Here is a 17,484-nt window from a genome sequence, read left to right on the forward strand (position 1 = left end):
TGTTTCTACTGGGAAAGGTTAGTTTTATAAAGAATTCGAAAGCATTATATCATGTTATATTTTGGAAAGTGCCCTTGTGGAGCCCAGATATATATAAAAAAAACTCACTTCACATCTTACAGGATTTCGTATGGGAAGGTGGGGGACCGAGAATCTCATTGCAGATCCTCTTTAAGAGGTTTAGTATGAAAGGATCTCCCTGACTAATAAGCAGGATTATTATTTGGGAATAATCAACGAGTGGGTTTTTATGGATCAGAGTGAACCACCTCTTTAGATAGCTAGATTTGCAATGGGCTTGAAGGGATACTTGCACTACTGGTTTAGGGGGAAGTACACTCATATCCCTGCTCTCTCCAACGAAGGTGGTGATAAGATAGGCAGGACCGCCAATGGCACAGGATGGTAAAGAAAGCAATCCATAATACTCCATTATGGATTGAAATATGTATTACAGAGGTCAGCAACCTAGGTTTCAAAAACCGGGACAAGGACACAATTGGAATAGCCAACATGAGACAAATGGAGACTGAATGCTATGCATTCTTTTTCCCACCTAAATAAGAATTAGAGATGCTCACAGCAGAATTCTTTAGATATCTCTAATTGAACTACACCATATTAGTAACAGGAGAAGATGCGCCAGATTACTGCTCGAAAATAGTTTGCTGACCCACATGATGAAGAGTAAAGCCGTTTCATGGACATCAAAATATTGACAAATGAATGCCAAACACATGCTAACCAAACTGAAACTAAATGGGGAAAAATAAACGGATAATGCTAGGTGATGAATGACAAGAGGCAAGAAAGTGTCAATTAGAACAAGGGCACTCCTTATATTCAACTAAAAAAATAACCTGTAGATGGCAGTGTTGTCCAGTTCTTTCAATATGGGGAGAAAGTGACTATCTTCACATGGGCTCATACAGGCACACTAATATATGCAACGAAACCAAAGTCATAAAATTGAGTTCAAGAACTTAAGCCCACCTAAAATGTAAAGTGAGACCAAATGAATACTCCTCGGTGGCGTCATGATGAAAAGATCAGGAATAAACACAGCGGTTCCTTTCTCTGGCTGGGAAAGTAAACAAAAAAGAAAGTTCCCCACAACAGCAGATGAAACAGTAATTCAGCGACGGGAACTGATAAGAGCCCCCTTTTAAGATATATTAAATACAAGAGATTTCACATGCACAGAGCAAGTGCTGTGCAGGCGAAACCTAAAAAGGAGATCTAAAATAAATCCCTATCCAACTGAGCCTCTAATATGCAATTAAAATAATTATACTGTATTTAAAGTTAATAAAAACAGATAATATAAAAAGCCCACTTTGAAGCAGACTTGTCACTAAAGAGAAAAGAACAACGTTTAGGTGACCCACTAGTGGCTAGCCCATGCTGTATGCTGTGATCGGGAGACATCCTTTACAACGCAACTTTTACCACGCAGTGCCTTTACGACGCAACTATTACAACGCATTGCACTGGGGGCGCTCTAGGATAGGGAATAGTTTTAATTTACTATCCAACACCTTCCCTACTATCCACGGGGACTGGAGTTGGAATAGTAAATTAAACTCTTTTGGAGATGCACCTGCGTGCCTAAGAGGCAACGAAGCCTGTGACGGTTGTTTGGCGGCCTTCTGAACCACCCCAGAACTTTTCTCTACTGATGAGGGGTACTATCCCGAAACACGAGCCATGTCTCGTGTCTAGAGATTCTATAAATATCAAGTACTTACTTGCACCAACTTTGGTGAAACACTCACAAACTTTTTCTCAAACTCTTCAAGTTACACGCACTGCATATACCAGAATGCAGAGGGGCGATCCGGAGGAGAGGCTAGCAGTGTGCTCCCATCTTTGTTTCCTGTTAAAAGTGCTCCCGTGAGCCCCCAAGCTGACGAGCTTTTGGAGATGCACCTGCGTGCCTAAGAGGCAACGTAGCCTGTGACGGTTGTTTGGCGGCCTTCTCAACCACCCCAGAACTTTTCTCTACTGATGAGGGGTACTATCCCGAAACACGAGCCATGTCTCGTGTCTAGAGATTCTGGAAATATCAAGTACTTACTTGCACCAACTTTGGTGAAACGCTCACAAACTTTTTCTCAAACTCTTCAAGTTACACGCACTGCATATACCAGAATGCAGAGGGGCGATCCGGAGGAGAGGCTAGCAGTGTGCTCCCATCTTTGTTTCCTGTTAAAAGTGCTCCCGTGAGCCCCCAAGCTGGCGAGCTTTTGGAGATGCACCTGCGTGCCTAAGAGGCAACGAAGCCTGTGACGGTTGTTTGGCGGCCTTCTCAACCACCCCAGAACTTTTCTCTACTGATGAGGGGTACTATCCCGAAACACGAGCCATGTCTCGTGTCTAGAGATTCTGGAAATATCAAGTACTTACTTGCACCAACTTTGGTGAAACACTCACAAACTTTCTCAAACTCTTCAAGTTACACGCACTGCATATACCAGAATGCAGAGGGGCGATCTGGAGGAGAGGCTAGCAGTGTGCTCCCATCTTTGTTTCCTAGTAAACTAAACTATTCACTATCCAGCACCCCTTTGCGCTATGAGTTGTAAAAACTGCGATGTAAAGGCATGCGTGGTAAAAGCATGCGTAGTAATGTCATACATTCGGTGTGATCGGTGGAAGAAAATGTGAATGGCAATTTAAAAGACCGACGGATGAAGCCTGCAGATGGAAAAAAAACTGTATGAATGTTTTTTTTTTAGAAAAAACAGCAGTCTGACAATACAGGTAAAGCTATCAAAGTCGGACCTAAAAAACTTCCCTCACCAACTGAACACACAAGACAGGACGTTCCCTACCGGGAAGTAAAGCTCATGATTTTCGTGTGTCTGTGTAGCAAAAATGCATTTTATACATTATAGTGGAACTAACTGAACCTCCTAAAACAGAAGTCCTTTTGTCTGTAAAACGCCTGTCTTTATGTTACATCTTTCTTAAACCCTCCTTTTATGCTAACACTTAGATGGAGAGTGGATTCAAGTGTGGCAGGCTCTGAATATTGAACATGGTTACAAAAGCATTGTTTCCCTTCTCCATGAATCATTTACTCATTTCTTTACATGTTGTAATTAAATTTAAACACCAACATGGTTTCTGTATGGTAAGCCGAGCAACCAGCAGCAGCAGGAAACATGCGCGAAGACGCCCCTTCCAGTTTCAGAGCTGGCAAAAGTGTTGCTGGAGTTTTATGTGGAAGTGGGACCGCCAGCGTAGCTCCTTGTGCAATGCCTGCTAATGGTGAAAATAGTAATAATTCTAAACTAAATCAGGAAAGTAGCTAGAACCGTAAAACAACAGCCACTATGAACGAAGCGGCATATTTACAAGATCCTTGGGCCCCCAGTGCTTCACTTTTTGTAACACACCAGCGGCGCAGTGTGCTGCCCCATATTTACAAGACCAGGTAAAGCCACCTTGCGTCGCATTTCGTGTCTTTGTAAATACGGCCCCTTATCACGCATCACTTTGCTTGAAAGGGGTGTGCCATTGGTGAGGGGTGCTGTGGGTGCTCCCACACAACACCCATGGATTCTGCTGCATTTCCAGATTTACTAGAAATCGTAAACCTAGAAATGCATCAGAATGGCTACGCCCCCTAGGGGAGGAGTAGGGAAGCACAACGAAGAGAAATGTTCCCATTTCTCCTCGTTTTTAGGTCTCGCCTCTCAATGCGCATGCGCATTGAGCAGAGCGAGACTATAGGGGCTTAAACAAGGTTTAACTACACTGGCGATTTGATGCTGTGCCCGTGCGCTTTTAGGTCAATGCGCAAGCGCATTGACCTAAAATGCGCGTGCACATCATCAAATCGCCATCTGTTCCCCAGCAGCACTCCTCCCACTCCTTTGAAGTGAAGCTTAGCTTCACTTCAAAGGCCCCTGCTGCTTCACACTCGCCGCTCTCCCCGCTCCACCCCGTGTCGCATTTCTCCTCCCCCCTCCCCACAGCAATGCCCTCCGTCTTGTTTCCCGCTGCTGTTTTATCTAGCATAAACTCGATACAGAGGTGGGCGCTTTACATAAGCATCAGTTACATTACAGGAAGGCACATTCAGCCACATATAAGCTTGGCATGCATTCCTTACATTCTACAGAGGTAGTTTGGAAAGTGAGTGTAGGTATGTTATGCAAGTATGTCTCATACATACTATGCCACACAACAGTTTATAAAATAATTTTACCCTAGGCACACCGAATGGTGCAAGACTAATTTAGGATAATCTCATTAGGAGTAGCTGCTTATGAAATGTCTGAGAAGCGGCCCCCATTGTTGTTAATCAGCTAACACAGGTTGTGATATCGCCCCCTCTTGTCTCCTCTCTCCCTGCTGCCTCCTCCTTTTTAGATGTTAGTATTACTTTTACTGTTAACACCCACCCCTCCCATCATCTCAAACAGCATACATTTTCTTAAACTCGTTGCGATATCCTGCAGAGCGATTGCAAGTGGCGCCACCAACATTTACATATTCAAGTGGTTGAAAGGACGCAGCAATTCACTGGATCAACTGTCGCTGCCTTCCCCTCGCCTGCAGCCACATGCAACAGCCGCCCAGTGACTGGCACGTGCAGGTTTTGTGATCACGAAATCTGTACGAGGGAAGTGTGCAGTGCTGCGAGCCCCTTCACTTCACTGTGTGTGTGGCCTCACTTAGCGCTCCTGCCAGCGCTCACAGTTATTCCGGGGCTATCTTTGTACTGGTGCCACACCGTTTCAAATAAATGAAGACTCACATTTTTAAAACAGTACTTTAAATAAATGTATTGCCATGAGAATTGGTAAATATTCGGATGTAAGGGGGTGGGGCCTTTTAGAAATACCTTTATAGATAAATCTTGAAATCATGCAACTGTTTATAATGTACAACATGTTAAAGTCGTCATAAAATACACTCAACATATTCTTCACAAAAGTTATTTACAATACTTTAAGCTATTGCTATTATAAATTACAAGAACTTTTATTTAAGTATTAATTATTTAAAAAAATTAAAAGCCATTTGTATTTGTAATATGAATACATCTAAGTCACGTACATACAAAACATGTTGCATTACAAATGCTATAGGTGTCACATTTGCAAAAGTTAAAAGTATTGGCATTGTAAATGACAAAGCTATTAATTTTGCTATTTTCAAGACCAACACATAAAAATAAAATTGTCATTTACAAAACCAATAGATCCAACTTTTCTAATGCGAGACCTATTGCATTTCCAATGCTTGTTTCCTCTTTCTATGGGTGCTGCATTCTACCACCGTGGTGCAACAGTGCCTGCATCGGCGTATGGCAGCCACTTGTGCACCAGAGCAGAGGGATCTGTCATATCAATGTAGATATGCTTCCAAAGTAACGCAGCGTAGCGCAGCCAAATGGCTTGCGGCACCGTGCTGCGTTACTTTGTCGTAAATAAGGCCCCAAGTCTTTAATGGCACTGAGGTAAAGGAAAGATTGGATGGGCACGGAACTTTTCCGAGGTGTTTGTGAAGCCCACATTATGTCAAGAAGGACAACATTATGCCACCAGAATGCCTAGGTCACACTCTGCAAAGTGCCTGGGCCACCCTGCTTTATAGGACATCCATCAAATTCTTTAACCGAGTCACGATTACCTGACTACCTTTATCTGATTCGATTACTTCAATTTCTCACTTTATCTCACCTCTGTTAACTAACTGGCTTATCTTTTGCCTGAATGCCAAACTTTTGTTCTTTCACCTGTCTCTTTCCACCCCCAAAAATTTTCGGCCGCACTTCTCGTCCTGATTTATTGTATAGTTTTCATCACTCCTTTAATGTGTCTTTTGTCGTCCTTATTTCTCTTTTTGTTTTGCTTTATTCTCACCCATCTCGTTCCTCTCATCTCTTCACTCTAATACTGTCAAAACATTATTTTCACCATCTTGTCTAAAGTTGAGTAGCCTCAATTTCTTTTGCTACATCCTTTCTTTTATGACCCCCTCCTATTTCTTTCATTCTTCTGTGGCTTCAGGTTGGCAGTGTATATTTATATGCCCCATAAAGATACTGAACACAACAAAGTGTATGCAAACATGTGTACCGTAAGTGGTGTCTGCGGGAGGATAGTTTTAAAGACAAGCTTACTAGACATGTAAAAAGGGCAGTGCTTTTATTATTGGACAATAAAATAAGATTTAGTAAGAAATGAATGAACGAAAGCATGACCTTATAACAAAACATAAATTGATGCCATAAAAGAGTCTGCAAGACATTTGGAACTACAGCTTAAAACATCCCAAAATTAGCTCAATCAAATATATTTAAGAGTTTTCAAAGAATAAACTGTTTATCAATTTTATTTGCAAACCGATTATTTGACATGTTGTGGAGGTATTGAATAGTTTATAAGCTCTGACTTTCTCAACTGAAAAGGCATCTTAAGCATGTTATTTCTGTTCTGTGCATAACTCTCTGAGAACATTTTAATAGGGCGTATTCAAAAGATGCCACAAGCTTCTTACCAATAGACAGACAACACTGAAAATGACCTTTACTATTTCCTCTTGCTTCTAGGGGAGATTATGTAAAGTAGGCTGTCTCTATTAATTCCAAGCTAGAAAATTATGGATGTTTTACTTTTATATTCAAATGATGTTTCTGTGATATACTAAAGTGTGATGTATTCGTACTTTGTCGCCTGTCTTAGTGAATTAATAAGGCAAAGTATTGTGCACGGCACAAACAACAATATTGCCTAGATCCACAGAGTTGAAGGGTGGTGGTCGAGTCCCCCAGCCATGCCAGGCTTTCAGGATAACCAGTGAGCATGAAAACCATCTTCTGGATAGCTTGACAACCTGCCATGGCTCTTGCTTTTATGCCCAAAGTTAGTATATCTCTACATACGTGATTTGTCGGATGTTTGGTAAAAATGATGAAGAAGGACTCTTCATACCAGCTTGTGGTGGGTAAGCATGTGGCCATAAATGCCAAGATAAGAGATGGGTAAAAAGACAAATGCAATTACATCGAGGAGTCACCTTTGAGACTATCTCTTCAAGCTCTCGGTCTTCACAGTACAGCAAGTTAGCACAGGGTAGCCTTCTAATTACGGAGTACACAAAACGTACTGCAAAGTACTGAACTGTGGTACATTCTACTATCTGTGTTTGTGTCGCATATGCATCCAGATTTTAATATTTTTATATTGGGTGGACAAATTGTGTAGTTGGGTCTTGCCACTCGAGACAGGCAATCTTGCTGACTGGAACATTTGATCTTGGAGAGGATTCAATATGTTTTACTGTTTCAGACGTCTATTTTCTTCCTTCCACCATGATGATGTGGTATCCAAATTTGGTTTTGACAGGAGGGTCTGTGTACACGGGCTTGTCCATGGTACTGACAGACAAAGCAAAGGCGGCTTCTTGAAAAGGTCCAACCATGGATCCTCTGGTCATCCAACCCAAGTCTCCCTACAAGAATCAAAAGAAAGGTACAGAATTAGAGAACAAGGTTTTTTAGACATACTTATTTACAAGAGATTGCGATCATCGTTACTTGCCGTTACATGCACTGTAATTGTAAATGGATTTATATAGCTCTTAAGACTCCTGACAATGTATTGAAATGCTTTTTTTGGAGAGGAGTATGCTACTTGTAACACAAGATTAGTAGTTACTAGGTTAGTACAATTATTTTTTCTTGTGCATAAATTGTGTTAGGATTATGCTCTTAATTTCATGCATGTTGAGTAGAGCTTGGAATAGGGATATAATGATAGGAATGGATTTGAAAAGGGGGAGTAGTATTTTTTAAGTAGTAGTTAAGCGTTTCAAAAGCTGCAGACACAAACAGTATTGCCTGCTGGCGACCCCTTACTAGTTAGTACCATTATCACAATAAGTGGTACTTATTTCAATCCTCGTTGAAAAGATAGCAGTGTAAATTGGCCCCGTTTGAGTTCGTGAAGCTGCGGCTTACAAACGTGACTGATGCAGGCGCATAATCCTCTGAGCTAATTCAGCAATGCAAGGAAAAGCTTTTAAACTCAGTGAGGTTCGCCAGGACACGCTGAAACCCTCGTGAAACAGTGAAGAAAAAGAAGGAGGCCTCCCACAAGCAGATCAAATAAGTCATTTGAAAAAGCAGAATGGTACAGTATGCTTCAAATGTGGATCAAAAACACACTGAGTAACGATCCTGTATGTCCTGCCTTGGGTAAACTTTACAACAAATGACATGAATTGGGTCATTTTCAAAGTGTGCGCAGAAGTGAAAGAAATTGTATTCCAGTGTACAGTGTGATGTAGATGATGACTTGCTTGATTTACTCATACATGATTCCACTCCCATAGGGGGAGAGAAAGGGGGTCTCAGGGAAAATATTTAAAGACCATACCAGTTTCAATCCCCAATTCTATTTATAAACAACACAACAACAAACTGGTGGTCTAGCAAGGAAAAAAGGAAAGGAAAGCACAGAGCACAGGTGATGGCAAATCATATACTTATATGACAGCTATTCGTAGTAAGATGATCCTGACACAAGTACAACTCCATGACAGAAGAAACCCTGAGGAAGGGAGACCGAAAATAAGGATTTCCATCAACTGCCCTTCGTGGCCAGTGTCATCATTTGGAATTCCTGAAGTGCCCCTGTCACCTCAGCTCTTCTGGCAGCAAGCCAAACGCTAGTGAACTAGGCGTGATGTAAGGCCAATGATAGACAGATGACAGGCTGAGTATCTCAAGGAAGTATACTAACAGAAGCAGTGCGAAAAAAAATAGAAATGTGAGTATAAGTGAATTAAAGAAGTCTGCCTCAGGACTTACCCCGAGGTATCGACGGAGAGGGCGGTGCCTCCCTTGACCTGAGTCAGTGCCAGGTGAGGTGAGGTTTGTTACCTCACGTTGGATAGGTATGAATAATTTATCATCCAGTGTAGAGGGACTGTGATTGGTCACTTGCAATTACATTGTGATCTTTATGTTGCTGTTTTGTTTTCGCTGTTTCAAAACCAGCACTTAAATGCAGTAGCTTCTATAACTAGGTCCTGAAGAAAGCCGGGGTCCTTGAGCCCATCACGGCTGAAACTAGTAGACCATTTTTTTCTCGGTAGATAAATTCAAAGCCGACACTGTGTTTTTTTAACAAGTTCACCAGTTGTCACTAATAAATGTATTCTGGACTATTGTTGAACTTTTTTAATTCACTTATACTCACATTTCTATTTTTTTTGCACTGCTTCTGTAAGTATACTTCTTTGAGATACTCAGCCTGTCATCTGTCTATCATTGGCCTTACATCACGCCTAGTTCACTAGCGTTTGGCTTGCTGCCAGAAGAGCTGAGGTGACAGGGGCATTTCAGGAATTCCAAATGATGACACTGGCCACGAAGGGCAGTTGATGCAAATCCTTATTTTCGGTCTCTCTTCCTCAGGGTTTCTTCTGTCATGGAGTTGTACTTGTGTCAGGATCATCTTACTACGAATAGCTGTCAAATAAGAATATAATTTGCCATCACCTGTGTTCTGTGCTTTCTTTTCCTTTTTTCCTTGCTAGACTTGCTTGATTTAACAAAACTGATTCTCACAGTTGTTGCTGAGGTACAGTTAACTAAAACAGTGATAATTCCCCTCTGTGAAGTTTAAAGTGGCAATGTATCTTTAAATACAATGGCGGATTCAAAAGCACCTATTAAAATAATTCCTGATGTTTTATACAACCAATGGTGGTTTAAAAACAAATCTCTTAAACCCACAGATATTCTTCTCCGGGTCTATGGAGATCAAGACATTGAGATGCTAGGGTTCTTTTTGGATGATGCAACATGTCTTGGAAGACATTTTGTGACTAAGTTGTATATGGTTTTCAAAGGGAAGAATATTGTAGGTTGGCAAGATCTTGCAAAGATGGGTCTGAAACTGGTTACTTGTTCGACTTAATGATGCTTGCATTGCTCTGCTTGATAATGAAGCGAAAATTAAATAAATATGATATTAGAAAAGTACCCAGAGGTTTTCTAATATAAATATAGGGAATATTAGCAGGTTTTGACATGTAATCAAACTCAAACAAAATTGTGTTCCTGTGAATCCCAATGTCTGATCGGTCTTTGAGTTTTAGTGACGACCTATACAAATTATTGGACTACCTTTCTGAAGAGGGCGTTATTACCACAACTAATTCCTCTGAATGGGTCAGACCAATTGTTATTGTGCGGGTGGGGAAAAAACAGGAGATAATCGTCTGTGTGCAGACTTACGCACACTTAATAAAAATATCATAATAGGCTGTCACCCTCCTGCCAAAAATGAAAGGTTTATTGGCCAATATTGCCAATGCCAATTTTTTCTCCTTATCTCAGGTCAGCATATCACCAAACTCCACTCACAGCAGAATTGCAGACCACGTTTGTAACATGGGTGGAGCCTACAAAATGTAACTTCTGCGGTGAGTGTGTTCCATAAACTTATGGCAGAGTTTTGGCCGGGATTAATGGTGTTCAGGCTTAGAAGGACGATGCTCTAATATTTTCTGAAACGGTCAGTGAGCACAGTAAAATACTGATATAAGTTTTAGACATCCTCAGGGATATTGGTATTACCCAGAGACGTGATAAATGTTAGTTTCTAACCAGAGACTTGGATTATTTAGGTCATCACATCACCTCTGTGGGCATCAAACCTACGTTTTCCCTCATACACCTCAGAAGCTACACCGTCTAAAGATAAAGATGCACTTCGGTCATTTTTGGGCATGAGTGATTATTATTCCAGATTCATTCTCGATTATGCCAAAGTTATTCAACCTTTGCTTCATCTTTTAAAAGAAAGAAGTTACATTTGCGTGGGACACAGCTGGGAACAACGCCTTTGAAAAAGTTACACAATTGATTGTTAATGCACCAGCTCTTTCACCTTTTACATCAGAAAACAAATGTTTTCTTACTGTGGATGTCAGTCAATTTGGATTAGGTGCTGTTTTATCTCAGTGGGTGTGTGGTTAAGAACAATAAGTAGCGTCTGCTTCTAGGTGCTTGAAACAAGCAGAAGCGCATTATAGCACAATTAAAAGAGAGGAATTGGTCTGCTCGTGTGCGGTGAAGAAATTTAGAATACTCAGATGGGGGACAAATATTGAACATTTCAGCGACCAAAAACTTCTGTATGGCAATGGATCTGGTAAGAGCTCTTCGAGACTTATTAGGCTGCAGCCCTGCTTGCGAGAATAACACGTTACCTTCAAATTTATTTTGGGAGGGAGGAATGTAAGGGCTGGCTGTTTGTCCATGATGCTGCTACAAGCTTTCGCCAAAGATAAAGAGCATGATGATGTTGAGTGTGTAGTAGCTTTAGTGGAAGAGGTTTTAGATTCCACTGGCATCTTGCCATATGAAGAATGGCTGTCTTCGATACAGAAGGATAAAGCACTTTGTGTAGCCACAGAATGGGTTTTAAAAGATTGGTCCAAAGAGAGATCACTAGTTCCGTCCCTCAAACCATGTGCACAAGTTGGCAGTAAATTGTCTATTGTAAAAGGTACTCTCATCCGCAGTGATATCTGTGTTCCACCTGTGTCTATTTGTGAGACGCTCATCCAAGCTGCCCACGAAGACAAGCTTGGGGTTGTTGGAACCTGTAGAAATTTTAAACATTTTTGGTGGCCCTCCTTGAATGGTCAAGTGTCTAGGTGGGTTGCTAACTGTAACACCTGTCTAGAGTTGGATAAACATTGCGAGACATACCAGACTCCAGTGCACTTTGTACCAATGCCAGAAGCACCAAGGTAGGGTTGGATTTTGCAGGACCATTTGACTTGTTGAATATCACACAGAGGAGTAGGAAAAAGAGGAAGTGTACTACAATGTGTACACATAGAAACCAGTGGCATGTGTGTGATGTGGAGAAAACTACCCACACTAACAAAATTGTGACATGCTTCATCATAGGGCGTGCCACAGAAACCCCCGGGCAGACCAACCCCTGGGGTGGAGAAACAGGGAAAGGAAGACAATACAAACAATTACATGATTTAGGATCACCGAAGACTAAGTGCAGATAGGGAAGTTTAAAACTAGCTCAGATGTATACCCACTGTCAATTATATTCCGGGGCCATCCGGCTAGATTAAAAAACGTGAAGGATTGAGGTGAAAGGAGAAAATTGAGGATTCCTTCACCCCTCATTTACTGCAAAGTGTCGACATGTTTCTGCCGTGGAAGGTGTGCCCATACAGAAGGGGTCACACGGCATTCACCAGGACCTTTTCAGGAACCAAAAAGGGGAGGTCCCCGCTGTTCCTACCTCCGGTATTTGTGGAGAATATTCCTAGTCATGCAGAGATACCTGAACCACACACAAATCAGGTTCAAGTTTCACAGATACATTCTCTAGTTGCTCCAACTTCGCGGCGAGATGCTGGAAACCTTCACGGGCGGTGCACCCATCTTTATGTAAGTGTGACTACAGGGGGTCACCAATATAAAGGCTACAAGAGCACTCCCACTCGACCTAAGTCCAATTCACTAATGGCTTCAAAAAAAGCTCATTGGATTCCCCTTTGTTATATTGTTACAATGATTTCAACAGTTTATTTATTCAAATCCATTCTTATTTATTAAATTCATTTTATCAAAAGTTAAAAACGACATTTAAATTTAAAAAAATTGCTTTTTTATATATGTTTTTGATTTTCTGTGCACTATGTTGTTAGATACATTTCATATTTTGTGTGAATTACCCCTAAATTGATATTCACCTTGCACCACAAGTATCTCACATCACCTCACAACCTAACATACTCATACTTGCACTCTTCACATTATCTATTTCTGTGACTTATTTTTTATATCTTTAAGTTATTTAGGTCCAATCTTATCTTTACAAGGGTAATGGGTTGCGATTCGCTTTACTCCATTTCATATCCCCGTTATGGTGTATGGGCAAAGTTTGATGTTAGTCCATTACACTTGGTAGCTGTAATCTCGATATCTTTCTGCTCCTTTGTGTTTCCGGGCCGATTCGTCCCACTTCGCGTAAGGAACTTCTACTACGGGGGTCACCCCCACAACTCGCTAGTTCTAGAGAATTTATCTATGAAACTAACACGATTTGTGTGTGGTTCAGGTATCTCTGCCTGACTACGAATACCCTCCACAAATACCGTAGGTAGGAACAGAGGGGACCTCCCCTTTTTGGGTCGCGAAGGGTCCTGATTTAATGTTGGGTTAGTACGATGAACCACTTTCTTTTGGTGTACTTGTAAAAAAGGTTCTCCTATGGTTAGTGCCTGAAGCTCACCCACTCTCCTCAGTGATGTGATAGCAAAGAGGAAAGCAACCTTCTAAGTGAGAAATTGCAGTTCACATTCATGCAATGCCCCAAAGAGTGCACCCATTAACCGGGTAAGAACAATATTAAGATTCCACGCTGGGGCAGGTGGAAGTCTTGGGGGAATAACTCTCTTGAGTCCTTCCACAAAGGCTTTAATAGAGACACTCTGAAGAGGGACAGATGCAGTCTATTCTGAAGGTATGTGGCTATTGCAGCGAGATGTAAGTATATAGATGTGTACACTAAATTTGAGCATTGTAAATGCAGTAAATTACAAATGATGTTCTGAACTGAAGCATCAAGCGGGTTGATATGGTTGTAATTACAATAAATAACAAACCGCTTCCATTTCTGCAAGCTCTTGTAGTAGGTCGCCTAGCTTCTTTAATAATGTTCATACAGTCTTGTGTAAGATTAAGGTAGCCAAACTCTATGACTTCAGGTGCCACATTGCTAGGTTGAGATGTCTGGGATCTGGGTGTCATATCTCTCCATCACTCTGTGTGAGGAGACTGGATGCGAGATGCTGAGAGCGCCAACAGGGTGGTGAACCATGGTTGATGGGCCCATGTGGGAGGTACTAAGATTAGTGTGAGGTATGTTTGCCTGAGCTTCCGAACCACTAGTGGAATGAGTGGGAGAGGCGGAAAAGCGTAGCCAAATATCCCTGACAGGTTCATCCATAGTGCATTGCCTTGGGAAATGGGTGTGGATAACTGGAGGCGAAGCTTGGGCATTTTGCGTTTTGGTATGTGGGTAACAGATCTATGTCTGCGAAGTCCCACATCTGAAAGAACAGGAGGAGAACCTGAGAGGGGAGTGCGCACTCGTGAATCTGTTGTCTCTGTCTGCTGAGCAGATCTGCAATCTGATGGTCTACTCCAGGAAGGTGTTCCGCTAGGAGATAGATTTTGTGTATGGCCCACCTCCAGAAGGCCTGTGCAAGTTGTGACAGTTGGAAAGAGTGTCCCCCCCGTTCTGTATAGAATACATGGCTGTCATGTTGTCTGTACAGCTCAGGACAACTTTGCGTACAAGGACAACCTAAAAGGCCGTGAGTGTTAGAACTACTGATAGCAGCTCTAGAGGATTTATGTGAAGCTGCTTTTGCTGTGGACTCCCTGTGTGTGCTTGGAGATGAGCTCCCCAACCAGTAAGCGATGCGTCCGCTGTTAGCACGGTCTGTGGAACTGGGTCGATGAAGGGCCGTCCTTTGGAAAGGTTTTATGGATTGCACCAATGCGGAGAGCAATGAGTGCGGCCGTCCACCAACATAGATCTGATAACTGACCCAGAGACTGAATCCACTGACGTGCTTAGCATTCCTGAAGTGGATGCATTTGAAGTCTTACATAGGGTACTATTAAGATGCAAGACGCCATCATTCCTAGTATCTGCAAGAATACCCAAACCGGTAATGAGTGGTTTTGGTGGGGCTGAAATTGTGAAATTAGAGCCTGAATGTTGCGGATTCCGGCTGGACTGGGACAGGCTAGAGCCTTTCGTATATCGGGAGTGGCTCCCAAGTATGTTTGTGTGTTGGAGGGTTGGAGATGGGTCTTCGAAATCCAAGATCGTGGAGCAGCTGTACAATTTTGCGCTTGTGTTGTAGACAGTTTGTTTGTGAACTGGCTTTCATGAGCCAGTCGTCTAAGTATGGGAAGACGTGAATGTGTGGTCTTCGTAGGTGAGCTGCGACTACTGCTAGGCATTTGATTAATACTCTGGGAGCAGTGGTGACTCTGAATGGAAGCCTTTTAAACTGGTAATATTGTCCCGCTACCACAAACCTGAAGTATTTGCGATGAGAGGGATGTATTGGAATATGCATGTAGGCGTTCTTTGGGACTAAAGTAGAGAGAAAGTCCCCTTTTTGAAGGAGAAGGAGCACTTGTTGGAGTGTTACCATGTGCAAATTATCTGATTGGATTTACAGGTTTAGGTCTCTGAGGACTACTATAGGCCTGAGAGAGCGGTCCTTTTTGGGTATGAGAAATTATAGGGAGTATACGCCGGTTCCTTGATACTGTAATGGGACTAGCTCTATAGCTCCTTTCTTCAACAGAGAGAGAACTTCTTGTTTGAGAAGGTTCAAATGCTCCCATGACGTGTGATCTTGGAGAAATGTGTGGGGGAGTGTCATTAAGCTATAGGCAATAACCAGCTTGGATAATTTGTAAAACCCATACGTCTGAAGTTATTGTATTCCAGAGGAGTAGAAATTGAGAAAGACGTCCCCGACAGGTGTGGAATGATTGGGGGGGGTGGAAGAAGGAAGTCAATGTTTGTTGGGTGCAGGGGAAGTATGTGTTGAGTTACCTCTACCTCTTCCCATGCCGTTATTGCCACTACATCCTCCTCTAAAGTAAACTCTGGAAGAGGGTGACTGATTGTTGCCTTTGTAGGAGGCGGAGGGATTTTCTCAGAATATGTTTTTGAGCCCCTCTGTAAAAGGAGCGGCAAAAGGAGCCCTGATTGCAAGGGAACTGCAAAGCCCCCATAAATTTTGCAACCTCTGTGTCCGCCTTCATCTCGGGCCGAAGAGGTGTTCCTCATCGAAGGGTAGATTTAAAATGGAGGCTTGGACTTTGGGTTTAAACCTTGAAATTCTGAGCCAGGCGAGTCTTCGCAAAATAACGCTAGTGTTAACTGCGCGAGCTGCGGTATCAGCTGCATCTAAAGCACATCTAATGGATGTATTAGAAATCAGCTTTCCGCCTTGTATTATTTTTCTGTTCGTCTGGCCAGAATTGGATCAATTTTTCGAGCTCCTCATAATGAGCTCTGTCATAACGTGCTAAAAGAGCCTGGGTGTTAGTAATACACCAGTGAGTGTCTGCTTGCGCAGCTATTCTCTGGCCAGAGCAATCTATAAGTTTGGATTCCTTATCAGGAGGAGGGGCATCTCCTGTGGTTTGAGAGTTTGCTCTTTTGCAAGCGTTAGAGACCACTAGGGAGTCGAAGGGAACTGGACCTTTGATGTAGATTGGGTCTGTCGGTGCCGGCTTATATTTTTTGTCTCCTCTGGGTGTGACAATCCTCGCACGCACAAGGTCTTTGAACATTTTGTCTGCATGTTTGAGCATACCCTTGAGCATAGGCAGTGTGTGTTGCTCTTTGAGAGAAACTTAAAGTTTCAAAGAGAAAATCCTCCTCAAGGGCCTCTTTATGAAGTTGGACCCCATGACACTCAGCAGCCCTATTGAGTAACTATGTACCCTATATTGTCTTTAGGTGGAGAGGGTTTAGAAGGGTACAGATCCGGATCATTATATGTATTAGGAATTGTGTTGTGGTCCTCCCATGGATTAGGAGTAACGTCCTCTGGTACATCCCCATCGTCTTGGTGATCAGGTGACTGTGGTTGTGGTGAATTTGTAGGTGTAATTAACAAATTTGGGTTAAGTGGGGAAGATGGTGTAATAGGAGGAGGAGAGGAATTAGTACCAACATTTTTCCTTTTAAGTGGAATGTGGTAATCTTCCTGAATCTCTGTCTTGCTTTTAACTGGCAATTTTACGTGAATATGTCCAGTTTTTGGATTAATCACCAGTGCTTTCTGTTTCAGTCCCGTGTTGGAAGGCAGAATGTCAAAATGAGGCTCCTTGGATAGGGGAGGAACTGTTTGTCTTTAGGCGACAGTATTTTCGGTACCAAAGGTTTTGGCTCAGAGAGTTTTGGATCCGAAGATTTAGGTTTCGGTGCCAAAGGGATGGTCACAATGACATGCTTGGATATGAGTGTCGAAGGTTTCGGTTCGGTGCCCGAACGAGGTTGACTCAATCCAGAGCCGGAAGGCTTCGATGTGTGTTTCATGCCAGGCCCAAAGGCAGGGCGTTCGAAACTTTTTCTCGGTGCCAACCTTGGCAGGAAGGCAGAGGAAGGACCAGAGCTTTTTTGTTCTGCATATTTTGGGGCGGGGGATTATCAGTACTCACTGTACGGTGACCCAGTTGAACTTCTTCCATGTCGGCTTCGGACACGGAAATGTGTTCTTCCTCTTCTTCGGCCCTTTGCGCATGAAATTCTTCATGGTCGGAATCTTCTCCAAAGATGTCCGGTGCGGAGCTGCTTCGTGACGTTGAGCCCAAAGGTCACGGAGCATCTTCTTGGATCAAAAAGATCGGCACGTGTTGCAGTCCTGTTCGTC

General features: G+C 42.5%; 1 protein-coding gene across 1 annotated transcript in view; it reads right to left on the reverse strand.

Annotated features, from left to right (window-relative positions):
* Positions 1-6,147: 6,147 nt before the first annotated feature.
* Positions 6,148-17,484, reverse strand: part of PIN4 (peptidylprolyl cis/trans isomerase, NIMA-interacting 4) — an 83,565-nt gene continuing 72,228 nt past the window's right edge. Inside the window, exon 4 of the mRNA XM_078663799.1 lies at positions 6,148-7,470. Coding sequence (XP_078519925.1) covers positions 7,312-7,470 — 159 coding nt within the window. The 3' untranslated portion in view covers positions 6,148-7,311. The remainder of the gene's footprint in view (positions 7,471-17,484) is intronic.

This window comes from Lissotriton helveticus, chromosome 10, assembly GCF_964261635.1.
Source record: "Lissotriton helveticus chromosome 10, aLisHel1.1, whole genome shotgun sequence".
Lineage (NCBI taxonomy): Eukaryota > Metazoa > Chordata > Amphibia > Caudata > Salamandridae > Lissotriton > Lissotriton helveticus.